The sequence below is a fragment of the Puma concolor genome, chromosome C1 (assembly GCF_028749965.1).
Source record: "Puma concolor isolate L17-30 chromosome C1, mPumCon1.1.hap2, whole genome shotgun sequence".
In the NCBI taxonomy this organism is placed as follows: Eukaryota; Metazoa; Chordata; class Mammalia; order Carnivora; family Felidae; genus Puma; species Puma concolor.
In genome coordinates, this window is record NC_141674.1 from 55,949,203 (window position 1) to 55,976,932 (window position 27,730).

The window sequence follows — 27,730 nt, forward strand, 5'->3', positions numbered from 1 at the left end:
ACCAAATATCAAAATCCTGAATATTAACTAGCCCTTTGCTCTCCACATTTCCATACCAGTAACACTGAATACAGCTGTTTAACTGCCCACACCCAGCCAGAGAGCAAAAGGGACAAAGTTACTGATTTAAAACACTTTAAGTACCTACATAATTAACATATCAAACAAAAACATAATTAGGTAAATTATTTCCTAACTTGCATGAGTCATTTTTCATCTTTTCTTTCCTTCCATTCAGAAGTAAACAATTGACTCCTAGTTATTTATAAGGTAATCAATGGCACAAAACCGAAATTCTGCCCAAATGAATATTCTAAGCTCTGAGAAATGCAGTCCTCAAGAATCCAGTAATTGATACCCCAGCTCAACCTATGAAGTTAATTAAAAGACTTTTGTTTCCTCACCTATATAAAATGTTCACAACTCTCAGCTCACTGAAAAATCACTACACATCAGAAAGAGCTTAGCATTGACAAAAACTGCCGAAACATGAAACATTAAACTATAATCATGGCATTAAGCATAATCTTACAGCGAATTTACTTTCCTAAACAACTTTCAGGAGAATATATTTGAGTTACAAGCTACATAATCTTTTTTGAACAACAAGACCCATCTTTACTTAAACAGGCTACCAGATACCTTGCCCTTATTCTGATTGTAGAAGTTAAGAGGTAACTTGCTTTAAAATACTTCTAACTTCACAACTTCCAGTGGGGTAGGATTTAATTTGTACCTAGAACTCTCACATGTTGACCTGGGAGTGATAGCTTAGATCAGGGGTCAGCAAAGATTTTTCATGAAGGGACATATGTTTCAAGCTTTGTGGGCTACATCTTCATATAGGATTAGTTTTTAACCCTTAAAAAATGTAGAAGTCATTCTTTGCTCAACTGTACAAAAGCAGGCCACAGGCTGAAGTCTGTGGACTCCTAGCTTAGATACAGAACTTAAACACTCATTTCCAATGTTAACTATCTCCCTGAAGCCAAAATCTTGATAGTAATAATGTATCTTTATATCATAACCATTTTATGAAATTAAACTTCTCATCCTTTAGTTACAATTTTTCTCTATATTCTTTGATCTAGTGAATTCCTCTCAGCCTGAAACAGGCTTACTTCAATCACTCCTCCTACGACCTTCATATTTACCTAACTTAAAAATCACATAGGATTTAAGTTGAGGACATGTCCAACGTAAACCTAGGCTGAGCAAAAAGGAACTGAACCCAGATTTCTAAAACCTGCCACTTTTAAACATCTTAATGATAAACTTTGACAGTTTTGTAAATCATGTTAATGAATTATTTCACTAATTTCTAGGTCTGAAACTTTGGTAAGAGATCATTTTACAAGTTGTTATTACTCTGTAAAGCATACTAGTAATCACATTTTGGGCCTTCTCCGGCTAATTTGGAAATGGGACTTATGTTTAGACTCGCTAAACACAGGTTAATTTCAGAATTAGAAAAATATGGGTTATAATCTACTTTTTAAGTATTAATTTACTTTCTTTAGAAAGTAGAATTTACGTGTATTGGAAAGCCCTAGAATTTGCTATACCAGTTCCTTCAAAGTTGGGACAGCTATCCATTAATATATCTGATATAATCTTACCTTAAAATCACAATCATTCAGGTTCCAGGAGCTTCACACTTGTTTTAACCTTTTAATATTTTTGGTTCCTTCCACGTAATGCTAGTGCTCTTAAAGATGTGTTTTAAATATCCAATACACAATATTTAGATTTTGTATGAAACTTCCTAATGGCACAATAAAATTTTCCTATTTCAGTGCAATGATCTCTAGCAATTGGAAAAATAACATAATTAGAATGAGTACTTCATAGTCTCCCTTCAAACCTATACCAAGAAATAAGCCCCAAATATATTTACAACCCTAGAGATGTGTCCTGCTTCCATGTTTAAAATAAAACTAAGTAACTGAATGTGTAGTACCTACTACATTTTAAAATCTTTCCTAATTCCACACAGGTCTCAAAAGACTATTAAACTAAAAAATAAACTAAATCCCAATTATGTGAATGCAAGCTGAAAATGTCTTAGTAATAAATATCAACTCTGGCATTATTCCCATGTAAAAGCACCAAGATAAAAGTTTACTACAACATTCAGTCAGGGACCACTATTATTTAGAGACCTGTATTAAGGGATTTTTAGTATTGTATCATTTGTTTAAAAAAAAAAAGTGGTATTCAGTATGATTAACTTTCACACTCAAAATGTGATTTGCTAAAAGAAATGCCAATTGTCCTGTTAATCCTTGAAATTCATTTTACAAGTTAAGAATTCAGCTTTCTAATTGAAATAGGTATCCCTTCCAAATGTGATCCAACAGCCTGGTTTAACAAAAACCCCACATAAACAAAATCTAAATATAAGCAGGGGGAATGATTATTTTGGGGGTGCACACACAGGTCAGAAAACACATAATGATAAATGGGCTCCTATTTGTTTTCATGACTTTTAAGAAGTGAGCATGAAAATAAAATCTTTATTTTCAGTTATTACCCACCAATAAGAGAAAGTTAGGTTCACAGTTTTAGCTCTTGACACAAAGTGAACTAGGAGGCAAATTTACATCCATCAGATACAACTAATGGACCAACTTTTTAAAGTTCAGGCTATCTTGAAAGCTTGCAACATACCAGATATTGCTGTATTCTACAGTGACAGAATGCCAGCAATGGCTGACACTAAGTAGAACTTGTGAAGTGTTTTTAATAGGAGATGCTTTCTATAGGTTGCTAAAAATCAAGGTTTACAAACATTACACGTCCAGAAACAAGTTTAAGGAACTTGGAAGTCTAACCACAATGATTTAGGAGGGTGTATGTTGCAATCTCAAGAGGGGTCAATAGTCCATATGGACTAAATTAATACTTGCCTCTGGGTAGCAGGTACGTTTGTAAATATAAAATTATATTAGACATTAGCACCAGTGCAGAACACGCTCAGCATCATAAGATCCAAAACACCAGCACAAAAGTTTATGCATCATTAAAAACCAATTACCTCCTTCCTAAGATGTCAAACTAACAGGTAACTAGGTTATAAATCTAATCCAAATGAATAACTCTTGTACTGTACAATTTCTCTTTTAGAAGTATATGGGAGAATTAATCAGCTAAATAGCAGACATTCTGATTTAAGATCTTCAGTATTTTTAAAATTGGACATTACCATACACAGGTAGAAAATACTGAGTGACAAAAGATCTTTAAAACTGTACATTAAGTTCCTTTCCTGTTTACCTGTGTGACCAAAAAAAAAAAAAAAAAAAAATCCTAGAATATCTGATCTGTTTGTTGAGAATTCTCTCCATGTATGTGGTGATGCTCCCATTCAAGGAACCCATTAACCTAATTTTCTGAGGAAGAGGTAAAAGATACTTACTTGTCACTTTCTGTGGAACAGTCATCTATCAACTTAAGACCAAAATTAATAGCAATATAGGAAATTCAGAAACAGTAAGATTTTTGGTTTATATTTCAAGGACGGTGCTGCTGTTCCAACCTTATAAAGTAAAGCTGTCTGCTCTCCAAATTCCAAAAATTAACATACCCCCGCCCCCCCATCTTACCATACAAACCAGTGCCCTTTGGTTTCTTAAGAAAAAAGCAAGGGTTAAAAGGCTGCTGATTATGGAAGAACAATTTTGATTTGGGACCTTCCACACACAAATCATACTGAGTGGCCAGACACTTATTTTACAGAACAGTTTAAATAGTACGCAGTAGCCAAATCAACTTGTTCCACCCACCCTTTGGAGAGGAAAAAACCCAACACCCATAAAACTACTTCACTTGATAGGATGTGTACCAACAAGTAGCTTAAACCTTCACCAACAAGGTGTCTAGTTTGGTTTTTAAAATGGGGGACAGTCACACATTTTAAAAGTAAATATAGGTGAAATTGTCAATTATAAATTTGAACCTAATGAACCATGCAGGAGCAAGGGTTAATAAACCAATGTGCTTTGAATTTGTTCAAGTACTGATAGTTCTGTATATAAAGATTTAGCATATATAACAGCTATCATGAGAAGTGAAAAAAGATTTTCCCCAGAAATGAAAATATTAAAACTAAGTTAAAATACATAAAGTAGTATTAGTATTCCACACAGCATAAAATTTGACAAATCAAAGTTTACATGACCCAGTTGACCATGTGTGAAAATGCAAAGCAGGTATTAAAACTGATATTATGTCCAATATTTAAAACCAGTTTGTAATTGAGAGAACATCTAAATCCTTAATTAAAAAACACAAATGAAGTGAAAGCTTTAAACTGGTACACACTGTTCACACCTATATTTCAAGTTTGGAAATGCATATTTGCAAGCAGCAATACAAAAGTATTCATGAAGAATGCATAATCTCTGAAAATTATGAAAACATCCCTGCTACCAATACATTTCTAAATACAAAACTGACTACCATATTGTTACTTCTGTGTAGCGAGAGAAGTTCATTTTCAAAACAGATAAAATTCAGTCTTTAGGTGTGAATGGTATGAATGACAGTCTTTTTTTTTTTTTTTTTTTTAAATTCTTAAGTCGTTTGGGATCCTTAAGCATGCAAAACCTCAGATGGGAGGGTCCACAAAGGAACCAGGGTTGTCTTATGGCATCCAGTTAAGCCAGAGCTGGGAATGCCTCAGGGTCATCTACATCAGGAGCAGAAGCACTTGACTGAAAAAGAAAGAAACCAAAATGAACAATTCTAGAATCTTGGATTGCCAGTGTCTACATTCAGACACGCAACTCTAAAAAATCATGAGGTTAAATAAAATACTAAGTAAAATGTGGCAAAAGCTTTACTTAAAAGTCAAAGTTATGGATCAGAATAAAACTATAAATATTTACAATGAGCCTTTTCCTAAGTTTTTATCAAAACCTATAGCACTTGCTTAATAATATCATGGGTTTAGTTTTCTAATAAATCACACAAGTAGACTCACATGGAATATGTGTGTGGAATTCTTACTTTGTTGTTTAGTAATTTTTTCCTCCCTTGCTCAATATGAATGGCATCAATTTGAAAGCAGGCTAAGAAACTTGTTACATAAAATGATTTAAGCAGCACATTCATCAGTGTTAGAAAGGGACCCAACTGCTATTTATAAAGTACAAATAACAACAGAAATGTGTTGAAAGAGCCCATATACACAACAGTGATCTTTTTAAAAAAACCTGATGTCAGAGGAAGAAACAAGAAATTATCACCCATTATGGACAAGCATAAAATCTGTTATACTAATCTACCACTATAATCAAACACTGACAGACTAAATCAAGTAAATGGGTCCCCAATTTGCACATCAGGTGTTGAGAATTCAGGAAGGCATCATTGTTGTTTCCTAGCCACACCATTAGAGACAAAGAACTAACTTAACCCAAGTATTACCTCTAATACTTTAGTTTAATAATATCTAGTCATGATACTTTGGCATCAAACAAATCAGAGTTCAAATTCATCAATTAGTAGGGCTTCTATCAAAATATTTCTTAAGAACTTGTTTCATGTCACACACACTGTGCAAGGCATTAGATTATAAAACTAGGACATGAATGAATTCCAGCTTTCACACTATAGTAAAAAAAAGTGACAATATCATCTTGTGTCACACAATTATGGACACAAACGTTATTAATGTTAACATTTAGCTGAGACCTAAAAAAAGCAGCAAAGAGTCAAGGCAAAGGAAGAGGCTGGCATTTCAAGTAGACCTTAGCAAAGGCCAAGAGTTAACTTGGTTCCCTGTATCTAAATTTCTCCTTCTGTAAAACAGGGATGTCAGTGTGCTAACAAGAATTAAGTACCTAAAATGCCTAGCACAGCACCATGACCAGCACCTAATAAGTACTGAACAAAGTGATAATTTTACTAGCAGCACAATTCAATCACTTTAAATACTTTAAACAAAAATATAGCCTAAAATGTAGTTTCTTGAAGGTATGTCTACTTCTTTTTTCTTCTTCTATTCATATCCCCAAAATGGACATAGGGCACTGCTTTACCAAAGAGAGGTCTTCAAATTACTTAAAGAAGTCTTAAAATTACCTTGTCAGTTCTGCTGCCACGGTTTGGACGTCCACCACGCCCACGGCCACCTCGCCCTCCCCTGCCACCACGTCCTGGGCGGCCAAGGTCTCCAAAATTGATCTCCAGCTGAGACGTTATATCATTTGCTGGCTTCCGGAAATGATGGTCCATAACCGAATCTTCAGCATGAGCCTAAAAATTTAAGAGTGGGCCATGGGATGATTAATAGGAAAGCAACACCACTAATTTCTAAATAATTAACTTTCTTTTAAAAAGACCAAAATCCAATCTGCACTTTGTGTGAATATATCAAAAATGATATGTGTCCTTCAGATGAAGACTTCTGGATAGATGTAAGGTTTCTACTGGTGATTAACTGAATCCCTTTTTAAGTTATGAAGAGAACTCTGGCTCTGTACTCTTCCAAGTATGACTTGGAAAAAGAAGTCACGTATAAACTTCTCAGAATGCTTTTCTGTTCATGTACAACTATATGTTCTTCCCCTTAAACTGGAGAACTACAGATTCAAATGAAACACAACTCTACATCAGGGAACCTTGAAAGCTAAGCACAAATAAATCCAAGCCTTAAATATAGCCAGGTAACCTTAAAGTCAACATGTTTGTGGAATCCAGATCCTCCTCTGTATTTATGTATAAGGTATACCACCCACTCTGCAAAACAAAACAAAAGCCAGAGAATTTTACACTGTTTAATTCTTAATTTCTTCTATGTTTGGGATGAATGTGTTTTAATTTTTTTAATGTTTACTTTTGAGAGAAAGCGAGAGAGAGAGTGCGCGCAAGCAGGGGAGGGGGAGATAGAGAGGGAGACACAGAATCCGAAGCAGGTTCCAGGCTCAGAGCTGTCAGCACAGAGCCGGATGCGGGGCTTGAACTCACAAGCCTTGGGATCATGACCAGAGCCGAAGTTGGATGCTTAACTGACTGAGCCACACAGGCACCCCGGGATGAATGGGTTTTAATCTTCTAGTTGGAAACTTTTCTTATACTACTTGAAAAGTATGTTTTAGTTTTCCTAAATACAGGTACAATCCTTTTCTGAAGGAACAATGAACATTTTGTTCTTTCTAAATGTTGTAACACTACAACTGTTAATAACTACCCTTTAAAGTACAAGTAAATTTTGTAGTTATATCTATGTTTTCACCCCTCTAATTGTCTAATATCCAAATTGTCATTCCTCAGTGCTAGGCCAACCTAATCTAAAAGGCAGTAGAAGGTTCTTTTTAGAATATCCATTTAAGTTAATGTTTAAATGTAAATCCACAAAACTGGCAAATTAAAGTCAATTATATATACGAATTGCTTAATTTTTAAACATTTGCTACTGCAAAGCAACAGTATCAATTCATTAATTAGAAGTGTTTTATAAGTTTCTAGAGCACAGAAGCAAAAAAGCGTAATTGATATACTACTGAAGCACCTCAAAGGTTGTACTACACTAATAAAGACAAAGTCTGGATGTTCAGGGCACATCCCTTTAAAGCAGCTAGAACAAATCTGCAGTTTTTTTTCTAGAACCATGAAGGATAATCAGGAACTAAGAGCTCTGACTTCAGCTGTCAATTAACAACCTAATTCAGTTTTCCATTTCTAAAGTTTCTTGTTTTTCCTAACTACTAGTTTGTTGTGAGGATTAGGATATGTAAAAGAGAAAGAGCACTTAAAACATACTGCAACAATCTTGAAGACCCATACATAAACTGCAAGACCATATATGTCAATAAGGCCAGATCTAAACAGGTACCCACATCACAAAAGCAACATGAACAAAAAGGATCCAAACACATAAAAGTGGTTTGATAACAAACATGTCCTGGTTTTAAAGTTATTCATAACAAATTTCACAACTTAATTTTCAAAAATTTCTAATCATATACATCAGTTTGTAGAATTATTTTTGAAAAGTTCAATGTAAAATAGTACTTAAAACTACCATACCTAACCCAAGGTCTATAAAATGCATGAAGAGACTTCAGGGTATTCATGAATCATGTAAAATAGATCAGTATTTTGTGTATGTGTGTCTTGTTCTAGAGAAAAGTTCTATCGGGACCCCAAAAAAGTTACAAATCATTTTGTCAAGTTGCCTAAGTAAATCTTTCCCATTTTAACCTAAGCAGTTTAATAATTACTGCAAATTAACAACCTCTCCAAGATGAACTTTCATGATTTTTTTAATCAGGAATCCTATTTGCTTAACCCTAATACACAACTTTATCTGCAAAAATTACAAAAAAAATAAACAAAGGCATTCAAATGAAGCAAAAAGTTTTTTTTTTTTTTCCTACAGGACTTGGCACTTAAGACAAAGTCCCCATTTTTATGGAGTCAATGCTTAAAAACTCATCTCTAAACCCAGAATATTTAAGTCTCTTCAACCTTTATTTCAAAATGTTTCCAAGTTTGTTTCACAGCTATTTGTTTAGAAAATTAAGATGCAATATCTTACCGAATCTTTTTATTGCAGGTTGCCTTAGTAACAAAAACATTTCAACTTCACTTTATAATCAAAATCTCACACTTGTACAAGCCCTAAATCACGGGCAATGGGCCATTCCTCTAAGAACCCGCCCCTATGACTGTTACCAAATCAAAAACCACCAACATGCCTTTCTCAAATATTTTTGTTAGTAAACCAATTTGCTGGTTCCTGTAAGACATCAATCCTCAGTAAAGGAAAACATTTTTTGAAGAGTCTTGATCATTATAAATGGCACAGGCAGAATATGAAAAATTTAATACTAATGAAGCCACTAATTTATTTTAGATTAAACCACATGAATATGCAAATCTTTCAACTGATTCCCAGTTAGGCAAGACTTTTTAAATATTAGCACAACTCTGAAAAGACCTACCTTATTTCTAAGACACTAATTTTATGATACACAACAGCTTTTTAGGAAAAAAACAAAACCACATTAGATACATTGTGGACTGATTAAAGGACTACTTTTCTTGACACATATAGTAATGCAATTTATTTCCTTTTTGAAAGTTTACCCCAAATGATCCTAGGTAAAGGTTTTCTAAAAACAGATTACCCATGTCATATTTTTAAAAAGTATAAATACAATTCAATACACATCTGAACATTTCCAAACACCACAAAACTTAATTTTACCTCTTCACTCTTTGACTTATGAAGAACAAATCCCTTCTTCCACTGCCCATCAGCACCTTCATTTGGTTTTCGGATATTAAATTCTACTTTTGCCCGGTCCTTATTTTGAATAGCTTTCCACTCATCCAAAGTCATTTCTTTTGGACCCTCTTCCTTTACTTCTTCAACTTCATTCTCCCTGTGAAAACATATTTGTTTTATAGCTGGTAGTTCTTTTAAAGCTGATAAAATCCTAATTTACAATTATAAGGAAGCAGCTAATCTTGACTAGTTGGTATTCTTTAAGAGACTACTCAAGGACAAGAAGACCCCAGTCCTCTTTGTAACCCAAAGGTTAACATGTAACTTGGTGGAGGCTAGAATTCAGTACTTGTTGAATTAGTGAAAGCATGGATAAACTGAGGAATATACAATTTTGAATTATCTTTACCTAAAATACACATTTCTTAAAAACATACTTCTTTAAAACCACACATACCCTTATGTGATTAAAATATTAGGCTTAGCTTCTCCTAAAACACTTTTTAATTTTCCTAATTTCCCACAATATAGAACTTATAACAAAAATAAAGACAATCATCTAGGATGACTGAACAACCAGGACTCATATTCTAGAATATGGAAGAACTATTCCTCTATCCTTTCTTTTATCAACTAACGCTCATAGCAAAACAATTTTAAAAGCCAAGGACACCTATAAATCCAAAATCCTGTATACTCCAAACTTTCAAATCAACCTGACATGGACAGGAAACTGCAGCTTCACCAATACTGGAACCTTCCACAAAACACACCAATTTCAAAACTTAATACTAAATTAGTTAGAACTATTATATACTATCCTTTCCCTTTTTTTCAAAAACAAAGCATGGGCCTAGGAATCCATTATTTCAGTCTAATCTCAACTTGTAATTGTCACCAAACAAGTTGTTTGCTATTTTGGGAGCCTTGCTTCCTTCCAAAGATAGCAGGTGACTCAGTTAGCCTGAGAGCTCAAATATCTATCTCCCTTCCATGCTACTTTTCACTGTTCAACATATCCTATCTTAAAACTTCCTGTACCAAGTTTACACTTAATAAATGATACCTTGGCTAGCAATATCAAATCCAACTCTGTCACTTTGCAAATGAGAAAACGAAGGATCAAAAAAAGATCCTAGTTACTCCCAAGTCATGACACAGCCAAGAATAGAACTCAGCATACCTTTACCACGTCATGAGATCATGACCTCTATCTTCAAGGGTTGTTGAAACGATCAAATGAAATAAAATAAAGGCTCTGGGAACTAAATATAAGGGAGTTAATCAAAGTCAGCCTGTGACTCTTAATCAAAGCTATGCTTCCTAAATTTATACTTCCACATAGAAGATGGAATACTATATTCAGATTCTCCCCTGCTCTAATGTCATAATCTTGATCTTCTTTAGCCCAAATACCCTCAATTGTATTCCTGGGTCCTGAGCGAAAGATTTGCTTGCAATACACTATCAATACATTAATTTCTTCCGATAAACAGTTTTACCACTCAAAATTATGATTTCGTAGTTTCATATAAGTGAAATTTATATTACCCCAAGTGTAACAGATCACTTAATACCATGTATGTTTATCTACTCTAATAGTAAATTATTATTCTTTCTTCAAACAAACCCATGGAATATGATACTATTACCAATAATGGTTCACTGTAGGCGCAACTTTTGGAGAAAAAGAAGAAAAGCATCCCCTCTCTGACTGATTTAAATATACTCTGATTAAGATTACACAAACCCGGGGTGCCTGGGTGGCTCAGTGGGTTAAGCATCCAACTCTTGATTTTGGCTCAGGTCATGATCTCACGGTCGCATGTCAGGCTCTGCCGACTGTGGAGCCTGCTTGGGATTCTCGCTCTCCCTCACCCTCTGCCCCTCCCCCACTCGTGGGCTAGCCCTCTCTACATAAACAAAAACCCTAAATAACTAGCAATTACACAAACCCTAAAAAACTGGCAATTCCAGACTTTAATCCATATTACTATATATAATAAATGACTGGCATGTAACTTCTGCTTGGGTTGATGGAAACTAGAGGAAGGCAGTAAATTATTTCCACCAGCATAACTTGAACTTTTACAATTCTTCCACCCTTGAATGAAAACTTCAAAACCAAGTCTTATATCTAAAAAACTCAGAAAATGAAAAGGATTAAGAAAGCCAGTAAATTAGTAACATATTCTGGCTCTTGCTCTCCTCATACATTTAAAAACAAGACAATAATGCTATGTTCCAAATTCTATGGTGGGGGGGAGGGGGGGAAGCCTTCAGAGACAGAGAAACCAATTTTAAAATGGTCACATTTTCTAGTTTTAAACTATTTTGGAATAAAATTTATATAGACTCCAAAGTACTACCACCTATGCATTCTAAATACTACAATTCTCTTATGTCAACCATTTGGTCTAATTTTTAGAAACCCCCAGTTTTAGCTTCCACCTATTCAATGTCTCTGGACAGCTATCATCACTAGGATTATTCATTACAACTTGTCTACCACATAAAGTATAGCTAAATAAAATGCAGGGCACCTTTCTCCTATTCTCCATTCTCAGGTTAAACAGTTAATTTTTGTTCTTAAGGTGAACAAGTATTACTGTTCATACTGTAAAATATGCATTTTCCTTATCTTTTAAAAGACAACAATGGTAATTTCAAATAGAAATATCCATTTCTATTTTTCAAGCCATTATAGTCCAATATAAAAATGTGTAAAGCAGTCCTCTAAATAGATACTATTTGAGGGATTGGGGCACCACAAAAGTCTCCGGTTAAAAACCACCAATAGTAGCATTAAACCTGCATGCTCTTTTCTTGGTAAAAACCCAAACTGATTGCAATGCTGGGGCATTACCAGTACACATAAAACCACTTACTTATTTTCAGTGTCTGCAACTGGATGTTCTTCACCTTCAGGTGTTTCCTCAGTCACATTTGATTGATCCAAGTCACTGCAATTATAAGATATTGGTTTCTGAATGTATTTTGGGGACTCTCTAAGGAAAAAAGAAAAAGAAAAGCATCTAGGTCCATTTACATGTAGCTGAAGAATTCTTTATACAAAAATGTTTTAAAGTCTTCACATTCCCTAACAATCTTTTCTTACTAAATAAACTTCCCGGTAGACCTAACAGAAAATAACTTAAAACTGCATACTAATTCCAAGTTATAGTTCAAGTACTTTATTCAAAAAGTAGCAGGACAGAGTAGCTTGCTCAAAAACAAAGTTTCAACAGCCTATCAAACTTTTCTAATGACCACACAGGTCAACAGCTAGAAAAGGAACTATTAAAAACATACAGGAAATCAGCATACCCAAATAACTTAAACGTAGGGTTTGAAAAGCTACACTGCCATATGAAAAGAAAAATGAACATCACATATATTAAAATATAGAAAAATTGGTCATTTGACATATTGTATTCAAATACATCCAACGAGATAGTATAAGGAAGTAGCTCTCAGATGAGAGCATCTGTTCTTGTCCTAGGACAAGTAAAACTTAATAGGTATAGATAAAACTCTAATAAAGTATAGAATCTTATTTAAGCATTATTTTAAAAATTCAGAATACCAACGTTAATTCATCTTTGACAGTTCCCCAGTTGTGAGAGCCGCTACCTCCACGTTTGTCTTCGTGCTTCAGGCCACTGTAATGTGAAAAAGAACTAACAAAACTGAGTTAACATAGTACTCTTTAATTCTAGAAATTCAAATTTTGTCTAATTAAGGAAGCAAATTCACATGTAAAAATATAATAAAAACCTATATAAGACTTACGATCTATCACTTCCACTATGCCTATCAAATTCACGTTTGCCACGAGAATCAAATCCATCTCCTCGGCCCATTCCACGTCCACGGCCTCCTCGACCTCTTCCAAGACCACCACGGCCTCGGATAGGCCGATCAATAATCGGTCTACAACAAACAAAAAAATATTATATACCTCCTCCAAGGTTTCCAGGAAAAAAAAAATAAGGAAAATTCATCCAAAGACTCAAATGCAAAAACATATTTACTGGCTAATAATGCAGTGGTTAAACACGTTTCAGAAAATTCAAAACAATCTACTTCCAAACACAGAAATCAGAACTAGGAAGCTCCCCACAGACGAGAAATTTTTGCTTTCTCTAAAACTTTACTGCCAGTGCCTGTACTTTTTCATGGTTATTCATTTCGCATTATAATCCAGTAAAACCACTACACCTCACCAATACACTTCAAAATAAAAATAAATGCATCTAATGTGCACAAGTCATCTGTTTTCCTATAAACAATTACCCAACAGGACTTTCCTGCTAACAACATCTGGGGACAGTAAGGAAAGGAATTATCCACTGATTCGATAGAAGTATTTCATTACAAGAAGTCCAAAACTGAACACTAAAAACTGTCACTAAAATGTTCATAGTAAAACAATGCATACACTCAGACATTTCTCTAAAAAACTGATCAATGTAACCAGCCACAATGCCACCTGGCAAATTATGCCCAATTTATAGCTTTGTGTTAATATATGACTCTATAAACTGACAAATATGAAGAAATTAAAAAATCTTGCCTATCAACTGAAAATTCTCCTCCTTCACCCTTTTCTTCAAGTGGCTTTTCAAATCGCCGTTCACGAGGTGGTCGCCTTTCTGGTCTCCTATCAATTATTTTCCCTTCACCCTGCAGCTGTTGATCAGGTCTTCTTCCAACACGTCTTATTCCTAAAATGATAAATAACCTCCATAAGCACAGTGTTTTTGCAACACAAAAAATTAGGCAGACTACCGAAAAGACAAAAAAAGAAAAAAAAAGTTGCTATTCTTTCAATCCACTATCCAGCACTTGCTGCTGAAAATGGCAAGTGGGCATCTCTATAAAGTATAAAAGTACTTCAGAGAAATTCCTATTTAAAGACAATAAATTTGTTTCAAACTTCTATTTAGTTTGCCAAATCATATCCCACTCCCTCCCCAAGCATTCCTGTAAATGACTTGTAAGTCATCAGGGTAGCCATTATTCCTCTCACTTTTCAAGATGCCACAATCCCTTAATTTAAAATTCCCACTTTTAGAAATTTTAGGCATATGATACATAGTGGCTTTCAAGACACCAAAGATTAACACCAGTAGCCATTCATTAGTTAATACTGAAGCAAATCAACACACTCACCAGATAAGGACCCTCAGAAAAACAGTGAAGGCCACCTACTTTATTTTACATAATCTGGAGGAAATACAACTAATTTCTATGAAATTACAAAACTGATAGGAAAACAAATGGCACAGAGGAATACATCTTCATTGTTTCAAACAGCTAAGTAACCAGAAAAAAGTATCATTTTCCTCTATTAATTTTTGTATGTATTCACATATGTATCCATCCATATCCATTCACAGGGACACACACTGAGAAAAAAAAAAATACTGCTATGCAACCACTAGGAAATAGTCCAATCATTTCATTATTATAAACGGAGAGCTTTCTTTGTTTGCCCTTACAAGTATCTTTGTTTCCGAAGAATCTTTAAAAACCACACACACATAGATCCCTTTAAAACAGTATTTAAGAAATAAAAACCATCACTAGGTGATGGCTAAAACATTTACTGATTTCCCCATTAGTTTTTTCCTGTGTCAGTGGCCCACAAAGGCAACCAATATGCATTATCAGTGGCCTCAAGTAGATTAAATTCATGACTGTAAAATTTCAGGTATGCCTAAACTCCTAAACCATAATTTCTGCCCGAGTCAAAAAGCAGCTGAGGAATTGGTTTTGTAACAGGATCTTAAGTTGATTCACTGATTCTTTCTAAGAAAGTGACCACCACCAGAATGCACCCAATCATTCAGTTGCTTGTAACTAAATTCAAATGGTAAATATCAAACTCTTAAATAAAATTTTAAGGTCCAATCCACATAAACTCTCAGGGTAGACCACAAATGTTAGATCGTAAGGCATCTTAAACAAATGTTGTCACAGGTATAGTGTATTGGGGTGGAGCTATGGAACCAGTCCTTTAATAATGATATTCAACAAGCCAAACACACCCAAATGAACAATGGCTTCCTTCCCCACCCAATATTCATTATTATGCTTACAGAACCTAAAAAATTTACTAAATAAATTCACCCAATGACAGATATTTTTAAAAATTCAAACTTTTCTTACCCTCTTATCTGCACTTGCAAACTCATTTGATTTGCAGTAGATTCCAGGCTTTCAATAAAAAAAAAAAAAAAAAAAAACTAAAAAACACCTTAGTCTACACTCTTAGCGATGTTCTGTGTCAGCTCTCAAATTCTTCAAATGGACAAGCTATGAAACTCATAAAATACGAAATACATATCTAAGATACTTCTAGCATTTGCCAGGACTTATCATCCAAAGGCAAAGAACACATGATTAGGTAGCAATTCTTCCCACTGCAAGAGGCAGGGAGACAGTTTACAGGTCTATCCTTCTCCAATGCCCACAACATCAACTGACAGGTAGTAGGGATCTGAAATCTTTTTCATTCAACACTTTTCCTATATTTATATGCTTGTGTTCCATGCAATTTAAGGTTAACAAGTGAGTGCAATGTATTGCTGATCTGAAGAAAATGTTGACAGCTAATATGGAAGTTTTCCTAAGGAAAGTGTACAGAGTGTGAACTCAGTCCTGGTTATAAATTTATGAAGTAATTCCATAACTTTGTAACCTAAAATACTAGGTTTGAGGTTAAGAGCTTACCTCAAAAGTGGGCTTTATGATCAAAACAACTGAGGGGTTTAAACCAATCTTCATGCTTTGAACATTCAAAATGGGTGAACACATTCACCTGGTACACTTTGATTTATACATTTGACTCAATTTTTTCACACTTTTTTTGGATTAGTGATCAAGGGGGTGAACTTGAGCAAAAAATAGTAAATAATTACACAGCTCTCTGTTACTCAACACAGAAATTAAATAATTATTCCACTGTGCTACAGGTTGCTTTAAAACTTAGATTAAATAGATACTTGGTCTAATCAATGTGCACACATGCTTTCCAACACTCCAAATTGTGCTTCTCCCCACCCTGTAATTTTAATACAAGAATTGTTTTGTTTTAGTCATCACACAGGTTCTTCATTCCAAGCATCACAGAAGTTCTGTATTAAAAAAAAAAAAATCCCAAAGCAAAGCCTAATATCATAATAAATCGTAATTGTTGTGATTTTTAAAATTAGTTGAATGCAATTCAACTAAAATGAGAAACTACTACTTTCACGAGCACGTGGCAGTGAAGAATAATTTCAACTTTCAACGTAAAAAGGCAACTCCAAAGATTCAGAGCTTAAGTTCTACACCTACCTGCTACCGATCCAGTACGCTTTTTTCTGATCCTCAACTGTTTTTGCTTTTTCATCCATCACAGAAGACAAACCAGCAATAAGAGAACGCAAAAATCAACCCCAAGACAACTGTGACCGGCCAATGAATCCTGACCATGCTTCGTGCACATGTGGAGAAAAAGCTACAGACTCAAAGGAGCTCTGCCACGGCTAACATTGTGACAGCCTCTGCACTCATTTCACCACGAGGCCCAGGCGGGGCCACCAATATGAAATACTGAGAGGAGGGGTGACGGGACAGAGGACGAGCCTCACGATTTCCTGCAATAACAGGTCTTCGTTCGGAATTCCCGCTTCTGCTTGCTACAGTGTAACAAAATGTCTCTTCCCAAAAGCTTCCTTCACTCCAAGTTTATAGTTTTTAACAGTTAAGGGGATGGGGGGGGGGCAATAAAGTACATGTGGCACCTGGAACAGCAGCTTGCTCCACAGTATGATAGCGTAGGACACAGAACTAGCTCAGGTGCAAACTCCGACCCCCCCAGCTTTTCAGTGGGGTACTCCGCGCCATCGTGGGACAAGATGGCAGGAGAGAAGCCAACCGCACCTCAAAGCAGCCTCGGGAGAGCTCCGTGCAGCAAGAAGCTGTGGATCCCACACTTCCCCGTAACTACAAAAGCTTCAGCAAGTGGCTAGCTTCCCCGAACCTCGGTCCACGCGCTCGCCCGCCAAGGAATCCGGCGGGAAGGCAACAGCCTCCCAGGATCGCGAACACGCTCGAGGAGCAGCTTATCTCCAGAGCACGCTCCTCCGCTCAGAAACTGAAGCGGGAAGGGGATGGCTCCAGGATCCTTGCAGGTGGTTTGAACTTGGGGCTACCACGCTCCCAGCACCTTAGCGGGACCTGGCTTTTGTCGTGTGGAGGAAACGTGAGGAAATCGGCGGCAAAGTCTCCCGCGGACCCTCAGAACTCCAGAAGCAGGTGGTAGCCGTAAAGTCCCCTCGCTCCTTCCCTCCATCCCGGGTCTCCCCCACCTTCTACCACAGCTTTACCTTCTTTCTTAAGCGCCACGGGCGGCTGCGTCTCCTCTTTCTTGTCAACCACGCCGACGTTGGGGGGCAGTGGGTTCTTGCGGTCTTTCTGGGACTCTTTACGCAGCTGTTTGCCTGCCGCGTTGGAGTTGGTCTGGGCTGCGGCCTGAGCTGCGCTCTTGGCCCCGGGGCCCCCAACGCCGCCCCCGCCGGCTTCTTTTTTCTTGTTCTCTGCTGCCTTCAACACCTCAAAGGGGTCGGATTCGTCGTCAAATAACTGGTCGAATCGGTTGGTGACCACGCAGCCGAAGCCTTCCTGTAAGTGCCCAGGCATGATGGTGGCTCGGCGGCGCGTTCCTCCACGGATTGCAGCGGGCCGCGCCGAGCCAAGAGCGCCTGCTTCAGCTCTTCCCACAAGATGGCCGGGCCGAGAGAGGGGGGCCGTCTTCTCTTCCGGCGCCAGGCACACATCCGGGAGCGGCCAGCGCCGCACGGCACCACGGGGTATGTAGGCCAGAGTCGCTTTTCCTGAGGCGGCTCTCGGCTCCAAGACTACAAATCCCAGAATGCACGGCGCTGCAACTCTTCGCGCGCGCCTAAGAGGAGGGACCTCAAGGAGGGAGTGGAGCGTGCGAGCTGAGGGCGGGGAAGCGCTGTGGTGGGCGGAGTCCTGCCACCTGCTCTTGCCACCCTTAAACTCTCTGGGTCTCGGGCAACGCTGAAAACAGGGAAACGAGACGGCGTATTTTGCTCGCGAAAGTTCTCTGCCTTTGGTTTTACTTACCCGCCTCCGGCCCAGGGCTAACTTTCCCCACCTCCCCGGGGAGGGTCAAGGTGACTCCAGATTTTACAATTAGAGACTCACAAACTTCCAGGGCTGGGAGGTTGCTGCCTCGCGCAGGCATGTCCCGATCTGTTCCAAGTTCTTAGCTGCCCAGGTGTTGGAGTCGCCCTGTTGCACCGCCAATAATGGATCGAGACTCTTGTGTTTAAATGAAGGAGGAATACGCTTTCTCTCGCGGGGACGTGAACTCGGTTAGCAGAATGAAAAAGACCACTTGAACTATCACACAGGAGCATTGCGCGCCTTTCCTGAGTGTTGCGATGGGTGCTTTAATTGCTGTTAACTCTTAACAGTGCAGCACTAGCTAGATACGGGGCAAACCTCAAAAAGGCACTGTTTGTAGGAACACTTTCTGAACTCGATCCAATTGTCCATCAGTGTCCAGCAAGGTAAGGTTGGTAAAATGTGATCAAGAAATAATATTGTAAAGCATCTGAGTGTGTGGGGTGCTGAGAAATGCAGCGAGGAGAAAGAAATGTGTCAGCAAATTAATTGCTGTTATTAAAACCGTTGATATTAGTTGAGAATAGTAAGGTCCATTAAGGCAATAGATGTCAGTGCATATTCAAGCATATTTGGTAACACTTAAAGAGTGTTTAAATATATCACCATAACTTTTCAACCTTTTCCCTTTTACACAAACTAGAAAATGTGTCTCTTATGTTCAAGGTGTTACAAATAACCTTATCTCAACAACAGTTTGTTAGGTAGTTTCCCCTTTTCACAGCTGATGAAACCATTTCAGAGGTGAAATGAGTTACCAAATTCACACCTCTTTAAGTGCTAATGCCAGGAGGTAACCTAGTCTTCTAACTTCACTCTGAGACTGTTGACATCAACTTTTAAATCCAAACTCTGCCTTCTGATAGAGGTCAGTCCATTATTAGTTAATTTCCAATCTTTAATAAGATTTAAATACTGTTGCATGTCAGGCAGGGTATGTAAACATGGCTGAATGTAATCTTATCAATTTCTGAGCAAATTTTAAATCAATTCCTTAACAGGGAAAACAAGAGTCGTATTTCAGGCATGTGGCAGCAAGCCTGGTGATTTTCATGTTTCTAAATCCAGCCCCACTCCTCAAAGTCACTTATTTTTCTGTCATCTCAGCCCCTGCCACTTGCACCCCACCCGCTTCCACAAGCTCTGATTCTTGTGGTTCCTACCAAGACAAAAGGCAAGGAGGTTTTGACTGTACGCTTTGTGCCCCTTTGAAAATAGCTCAAGTGCAGTTTGGAAGATCTCCATGCTTTTAACACACCCTTTCTCTACCAAGGACTGTTAATATTTGCATCTTTGAGGCATCTGCTACAGCTCCTTTTTACCTCTTTCTGGCCACTACAACAACAGTAAGAGCGAAAACTTGGCATTTTACTGTGTGCTTGGTGCACTTTACATGTTGTATTTCATTTAATCCTCATCAACTCTATGAGTAAGTTCATGTATTCCCTCTTTAAGGTGAGGAAAATGAAGTACAAAGAGACTAACTTACCTACTCTTACCACAGTCTGGGAAGTGGGGCAGGCCTATCCTTAGTAATTTTTTCCAATGTACAGATCCCCGGTTTCCTCAAACAGATCCTTATGACCACCAAGTATTATTACATTAAGAATATTTATAGATAAGCTACACATAGGGGAACTGTGTAGCTATGAGTTTCTAGAGTTCACTTAATGCTCCTCAGAGAATTTTACCCATTAATATAACAAAAATAAAAACCTTTGGGGGGAAAAGGGAGAAACTTGTAAGTACTTTTAAGTTCCTTCTCTCCCTTTCTTCTTTCCTGGAATTTTGGTTAATATGGGAAAATTTTAAGGCCCATTTTTAAAGCACACAAATAAAGCTCAAAATGGCTATTCTTTTACCACAATCAGTTACTATTTTATAAGTGGTTATTTTCACTAATGTTTCCCTTCTCCTAAAAAGTTAAAATAGTCCTAAAAAATAGTCAGAAGTTCTTGCTACTTTCCATAGAAAAAATATTGGTTGAATAAACCACAAAGGAGGAGGAAAGGAGACTTCTTGGCAGATTTGTTACTCAAATTACAGGCATAAGTTGTAAACTGAAAAGTGGTAAGATACCACTGATTAGAAATGTAGCCTAAAATATCAGGTCTCTGTAGCAATGCTTGAGTCACATATTGTTCTCTGAAAAATATTCATACAACTTCACAGCTTTATCTTTAGCAAGTTCTTATATATGAGCTCAGCTCTTTTTTTTTTTTTTTTAATTTTTTCTTTCAACGTTTTTATTTTTATTTTTGGGACAGAGAGAGACAGAGCATGAACGGGGGAGGGGCAGAGAGAGAGGGAGACACAGAATCGGAAACAGGCTCCAGGCTCTGAGCCATCAGCCCAGAGCCCGACGCGGGGCTCGAACCCACAGACCGCGAGATCGTGACCTGGCTGAAGTCGGACGCTTAACCGACTGTGCCACCCAGGCGCCCTATCTTTAGCAAGTTCTATAAGAGTTTTCTATCAGTAAATTCTGGAAACTATCCAAATATCTTGATTAAATGTCAAATATAGTTACCTAATGTTAATGAAACTGAGAATAAGAATATTATACATCCTTCCAGTCCTCACTTTTAGGATTCTAATACTCAGTTCTCAACCACATTGCAACTTGTTTTTACTCATTTCTTAATAATCTCAATCCTCTATCGCTAACTGTTGCTAAATTAAAATAATAATTGCTAACAACTACTACAATTTGAGCATTTACTATGCTCTTGACATCTTGTGCTAAATTCCCTACATGCATTATTTCCTTTAATTCTCAGAACAACATTATGTAGTAATTAGTTTCACTACCTCTGCCTCCCTTTTACAGATAGGGACACTGAAGTTAAGTGTCTCTCCCAAGTTCACATTGCCTGAAACAGTCCAGGCAGTCTGATCGCACAGCCTGGACACCCAACTATTATACTTGTGAGGACCATGGCAGAGGGAACAAAGTGTTTCATCTTTATAGTGCTATCATCTAATAGTAAAACTATTATTATAACACTTTGGGGACACTAGATACAGGCACCACATAAATGTAAATAAGAGACTAATTTTTAGTGTAGTCTAAATACATTATGCATTTTTAAAACAAAAGCAGTAAAGGTGGTACTTGTGAAGAAAAGGGCAAATCTGTGTCTGAGGATGCAATGCTAAGCATAAAATTGCAAGTCTACGCTCTTGCTAAAGTTAGAATATCTAAGCTAAAAATAGAAATATACTCTCTATTTTGCCACCTCAAACTCACTTTGAAGTTTGATCCTCTTAATTTTAAACATCCCTTCCTTTTATTTCCCTGCATTGTACTCTTAAAAACAAAAAGATTTATTGAGATATAATTCACAGGTCATACATAATTCACCTGTCTAAAGGGTACTATTCAAAGTTTTTTGGTATCCCCACAGAATTGTGCAACCATTGCTGCTACCTAATTTTAGAACATTTTTATCATTCCAAAAAGAAACCAATACCAATTAACATTCACTTCCCATTCCCTCCACCCCATAGTCCTAGGCAACCACTTATCTACTTTCTGTCTCATTGATTTACCGATTCTGGATATCTCATATAAATGAGATGGTCTTTTGCGACTGGCATCTTTCACTTAGCATAATGTTTTCTAGGTTCATTCATATTGTAGTATGTGTCAGTATTTTATTTCTTTTTATGGCTGAATAATATTCTATTATATAGATAGATGACATTTTAATTATCCATTTACCAGCTGATGGACATTTGAGCTACTTCTGTCTTTTTCCTCTGTTTTGCTGTTGTGAATATTTGTTTACAGGGCTTGTATGGACATGTTTCCATTTCATATATGAATGGAATTGTTGGGTTATATGGTAACTCTATGTTTCATATTTTGAAGAGTTAAGCTGTTTTCCAAAGAGGCTACACCATGTTACAATCACACCAACACTTAATGAAGGTTCTAATTTCTCCACATCCTCACTAATGCTTGTTTCGTCTTTTTGATAATGGCCTCCTAGTGAATGAGTGTGAAGCTATTTCTCATTGTAGCTTTGATTTATATTTCCCTAATGGCTAATGATGTGCTTTTCACATGCTGATTGGCCATTTTTGTATCTTCTTTGGAGAATGTCTATCTACATTTTAACTGGTGTATTTATCTTTTTATTATTGAATTGAAAGAATTCTTCATATAGTCTAGATTTCGAGTGCCTTATCAGTTATATGATTTGTAAATATTTTACCCCATTTTGTAGGCTGACTTTTCACTTTCCTGGTGGTAACCTCTACAGCATAAAAGCTTTTTATTTGATGTGCTCTTTTGTGAAGTTCAATTTATCTGTTTTTCTTTTGTCACTTATACTTTTGTTGTCATATCTAACATGGGTTTGTCTAACTCAAGATCACAAAGATTTCATCTATGCTTTCTTCTAAAAGTTTTAGATATTTTTTACAGTTTTAGCTTTACATTTAGGCCTATAATCCATTTAAAAAATTTTTTTTTTCAACGTTTATTTATTTTTGGGACAGAGAGAGACCGAGCATGAACGGGGGAGGGGCAGAGAGAGAGGGAGACACAGAATGGGAAACAGGCTCCAGGCTCTGAGCCATCAGCCCAGAGCCTGACGCGGGGCTCGAACTCACGGACCGTGAGATCGTGACCTGGCTGAAGTCGGACGCTTAACCGACTGCGCCACCCAGGCGCCCCGCTATAATCCATTTTAAAATAAGTTTTTGTTTCACATATACCCTTTCCTTTTAATTTAAGTTAATTTTGAATATGTCAAACCAAAAAGAAGAACTTTAGGAGAAAAAAAAGATACTGTTATTATTCATCTTATTTTTTTTTAATTTTAATGTTTATTTATTTTTGAGAGGGACAGAGAGAGAGAGAAAGAGAGAATGAGTGGGGGAGGGGCAGGGAGAGAGGGCTACACAGAATCCAAAGCAGGCTGTAGGCTCTGAGCTGTCAGCACAGAGCCAAACACAGGGGTCAAACCCACCAACCGCAAGATCATGACCTAAGCCGAAGTCAGATGCTTAACCAACTGAGTCACCCAGGTACCCCATCTTATTTTTTTTAAAAACATTTTATTTTGGGCATTATAATAAATAGCAAGTTTTTAGGTTTAATACATCCAATGAAGCTCCAAATGCATCTGTAAAAACCCCTTTGGAAATTGAAAATATAGTTCACACTTAATACTACATCTTCATTCTGATAATAAACATTTAATTCAACAATTATTTATTAAACACCCACTAGTGTGTCAAGCACTGTTCTGAGCCCTGAGGATTATGTGGTGAACAAAATAGGCAAGGCTTTCATTTTCATGGAGTTTACACACTGGAGGAAAGAAGCAAAGAGAAAACAAGTAAACAGATACATCACTAAGGTTATTTGCAAAGTGATAAGTACTGTGAGAGTGTAATGTGAGGGAGGGACAACTTTTTTGTATTGCATGGTCAGAAAGCCTTCTGTGCTGAGGTCTGAATCATGAGAAGACATCAGCATTGCAATGATTTAGTAAAAAAAAGGAGGAGGAGGAGGAGGAGGAGTAGGGAGGGAGGAAGAGGGGACTGAAAGCAAGAGACCAAGAGTTAGGAAAGAGCTTGTAGGTTCCAAGACAAAAAAAACAAGAGCAAAACCGAATATCTCTGAGTGTCTGTAGGCAAAAGAGCACAAGATTGGGATGGCAGACTGGAAGACAGATCTTGAAGTGAATACAAGGATAATTAAGACTGTGTATGCTTCCAGTTTCCTTTTTTTTTTAATTTTAATATTTCTTTATTTTTGAGAGAGTGCAGGCAGGCGAGGGGCAGAGAGAGGGGGACAGAGGATCTGAAGCAGGTTCTGCACTGACAGGATGACAGTAATGAGCCTGATGTGGGGCTTGAACTCACAAACCGTGAGATCATGACCTGAGCTGAAGTCAGATGCTCAACTGATTGAGCCACCCAGCTGCACCAACCGCCCCCCCCCCCCCAGTTTCCTTTTTAAAGAAGAATCCTCAGCTAACATGGTAATAAAATTTAAAATTTAGATGAGGAAAATATTCTGTAATCAAAATTAGCACTTCTTATTCTAAAGAGGCCAAATCAACACATTCTTGAAATTCTGACCCACTACCTGAGGCATTGGGAGGCATTCCTACTTGATCCAGTGGGAACTCAAACATCATTTTATTTTTTTACTAAGAGAAAGCCAGCCCCCCTCCCCATACTCCAACTATTGTTGGCTTCTGTGAAGTGGATTAGAGGAAACAACACCAAAGATTGTTGGCAGAAGCTTTCTTCAATAGTGATATCAGATTATTTATCAGGAGTTACCGAAGAGCTGAGACAGAACATGTCCAGGTGTTATCCCTAAAAATGAAAAATCAGAAGAGATAATTAATTATAAGCACATGCTCAACCATAATCAGCACTTAATAAATGGTAGCTATTATCTCAATAGCTTTGGCTGATCTTCAGTGATACTACTCTTGATTGCTGGCCGGAGTCTCTTAGGTTTCTGTTGTTCCCAAAGCAAACAAATGATAAGGGTATGGGGAGATGAAGCCTCTGTCCTCCACAGTTAATGTTCACAGGTGGAGATTATGTGTAGAAACTTTGGAGCAAATTTTGTATATGCAGAGATCACAGGTTAGGCAGAGATACAGGTGTGAGGGCTATGTGCGCTTACTGCCTACCACCACCACTGGGAGTTTCTTCCTTCCTCTAGTGCCAACTTTGTAAAAACTCTACAGAGCACTGTATTAGGTGCTTTAAATGTACTTTATTATCATATAATCAACTTTGAGGTAGGATTATTATCTATACTAAATATGAGACCAACAAATGATAAAACTGGATTTGAATTCAATTCCACTCAGCTCCAAAAACTCATGTTCTTTCCATTATGCTACCAGTACTTCTCAAATTTTTCCAACTAAGTACCCATAATACCTAGAAGGATACCATTTTTGAGGGCAATGTAGAATTGTCCTCATTCTTCCATTCTCCTCTTATCAGTCGTTACATTCCAGCAGTTCTTCCTATATCCCGCAAACATCTCCTCTTCTCCATCTCCATGGCCAGCACTCCAGTGCAGACTATCTACGAGTATCACTGTAATGGATGACCCTGACTTCATATTTCATCCTGGTCTGGGTTACAGATCATATCATTCCTAGACTTGACAGTTCTTCCCCTATTACATACAAGATAAAGTCCAAAACCCTCAGCAAAGCACTGAAGGCCCTTAATAATCTGGTACTACCTTCTTTCCAGCTTCCCATCCCATGCACCCTAACCCTCAAACCCTATAAGACTAACTCACTCTACCCCATGCACATGCACATACTCCATATCCTTTCACATCCTGTTCCAAGAATTCTTGTGGCAAATTCCCTCTTATCTACCAGGTCTCCCCTTGAGTTCACTTCCTGTGAGAAGCCTCCTGACCCTTAAACATCATGTTCCCTTGTCCTACCATGTGCTCTAATATTACCCATTTCTACCCCCATTTGCACTACTCACCATGCTGCATTATCATTATCCAATTTACCTCTTCCAGTAGTTTGTAAATATTTGCAGTGGGGTTGTTTTGTTTAGCTGTTTGCCCCCAGTGCTGTGCTTAGCACGTAAATCTCTCTATTGAAGGAATGTGCCCCTTTTTACCCCCCCACTAGATTATAAACTTTTATTTCTAGTGCCTAGCATACTTCTAGTTCCTAAATATCTGTTCAATGATACTTCATGCTTATTGAGCATTTACTATGTGCCTGGCATAATCTAAATAATATTTAGTGTGGATTAACTCATTTAAAACGCATAATAACTGTGTGAAGTCAATGTTATCATTAACCCATTTTACATAAGGAACCTGAGACACAGAAAGGTTCAATAACAAGCAGTGTGACCTTGAGCAAGTAAATGGCAAAACCACCATTCAAACAGAGTACAGTTGATCCTTGAACAACACAGATTTGAACTGTGCAGGTCTACTTGCTTGTGGGCTTTTTTTTTTTTTTTCATTAAATGCAGTATAAGATTTCTTTTAAAAAAAGTTTTTTTAACATTTATTTTATTTTTGAAAGACAGACAGAGAGAGAGAGAGAGAGAGCAGGGGAGAGGGAGAGAGGGAGACACAGAATCTGAAGCAGGCTCCAGGCTCTGAGCTGTCAGCACAGAGTCTGACGTGGGGCTCGAACCCACAAACTGTGAGATCGTGACCTGAGCCGAAGTCTGACACTCAACCGACTGAGCCACCCAGGTGCCCCTTCATTAAGTGCAGTATAGTATTATAAATGTATTTTCTCTTCTTTATTATTTTAATAACATTTTTCTTTTCTCTAGCTTACATTATTGTAAGAATGAAGTATAAAAGACTATGCAAAATATGTGTTAATGGACTGTTATATTATTGGTAAGACTTCCTGTCAACAGCAGGCTACCAATAGTTAAGTTTGGGGGGAGTCAAAAATTATATGCAGATTTTTGACTACGTGGGGGTTGGTCCCTCTGACCTCTGAGTTCAAGGATCAACTGTAGTCTGGTTCCAATATCTGCACTCTGACGCTATGCCATGTTGCCTATATGTGTCTGTCCAGTGAGGGATGAATAAATAGAATCCTTTCCAGTTTCTACAGGAACAAAAGCCCAAGAGTCCTGAGCCTATTTAAGGAGGGATAAAGGAGCCTATACAAAGAGGTTCTTAATTTCTCATAGATTTCATTGCGAATGGTTGAAATAACTGTGAGAACTTCAGGTACGTTAGAGGTAGTATAAGCAACAGTGAGTTAGAGCCATCATGCCAGTTGTTGGCAGAGCCTTGTGCCTAAGGCTTTGTAAAGTTGACTCCCATGGTGGACTGCTGTGAGATTAAAGGCCCTCCTATCAAACCATCACCCCACTTCATAGCCTCGTGTGTGTGGCTCAGTTCTTAAGCTCTATATCCTCGGTTTATCTGTTAAACAGAGATATCATAGTTAGGATCTTTTAGGATTGTGGGGACTCAGTGAGTTAAGATATGTAAATCACTTAGAGCAGAGCATGCAATTAAGTACTTGAAGAAAGAAAAAGGAGGAGGAAAAAGTGTTTCCGCTTACGGAGGGTCAGTAACGCCAAGTGGTCACGTCAGTGGTTTGTGAATAGCTGCCAGCACCTTTTCTAAATGAGTGAAAGAGGGAGAGAAAGGATCCAGACTTAAGCCAATTCTTTGCTACTTTACATCAAGTTTGGGAATTAAATGTTAGGAAAGAGAAGGCCACTGTAAACTTTTGCTTAAAGGGAAAGGTTGGGGATAAAACACAATAATCACCTTAGGGA

At 37.5% G+C, this 27,730-nt stretch overlaps 1 protein-coding gene and 1 long non-coding RNA gene across 6 annotated transcripts in view; one reads left to right on the forward strand and one right to left on the reverse strand.

Moving 5' to 3' along the window:
* Positions 1-2,496: 2,496 nt before the first annotated feature.
* Positions 2,497-18,036, reverse strand: SERBP1 (SERPINE1 mRNA binding protein 1). 4 transcript variants are annotated; one of them, XM_025912195.2, is made up of 8 exons: positions 17,617-18,036; positions 13,815-13,965; positions 13,031-13,171; positions 12,829-12,900; positions 12,127-12,201; positions 9,218-9,395; positions 6,088-6,261; positions 2,497-4,715 (listed from the first exon to the last, which is right to left on the reverse strand). In XM_025912195.2, exons 1-8 carry the CDS (start codon positions 17,927-17,929, stop codon positions 4,659-4,661), a joined length of 1,161 nt encoding a protein of 386 aa, XP_025767980.1. In that variant the 5' UTR covers positions 17,930-18,036; the 3' UTR covers positions 2,497-4,658. The 4 variants fall into 4 exon arrangements, with proteins under 4 accessions (XP_025767980.1, XP_025767978.1, XP_025767977.1 ...); XM_025912193.2 differs by having other exon boundaries at positions 12,127-12,246; XM_025912192.2 differs by having other exon boundaries at positions 12,127-12,246; positions 12,829-12,918.
* The window catches only part of LOC147578089 (uncharacterized), a 42,077-nt gene continuing 30,472 nt past the window's right edge, over positions 16,126-27,730 (forward strand). Inside the window, exon 1 of one of the 2 annotated variants that reach the window (XR_015254776.1) lies at positions 16,126-17,545. This is a non-coding gene — a long non-coding RNA (uncharacterized LOC147578089). Of the gene's footprint in view, positions 17,546-18,043; positions 18,829-27,730 lie in introns of those variants that run through there. The other variant, XR_015254775.1, reaches the window with a different exon arrangement.

Excerpts from the sequence above, each read along its gene's own strand:
- SERBP1 (XM_025912192.2), bottom strand. The coding sequence starts at position 17,929 with ATGCCTGGGCACTTACAGGAAGGCTTCGGCTGCGTGGTCACCAACCGA. Across the intron at positions 13,966-17,616 it reads CGTGGCGCTTAAGAAAGAAG|GAATAAGACGTGTTGGAAGA; the intron begins GTAAAGCTGTGG and ends TTATCATTTTAG. Across the intron at positions 12,247-12,828 it reads ACTGTCAAAGATGAATTAAC|AGAGTCCCCAAAATACATTC; the intron begins GTTGGTATTCTG and ends TTTTTTCCTTAG.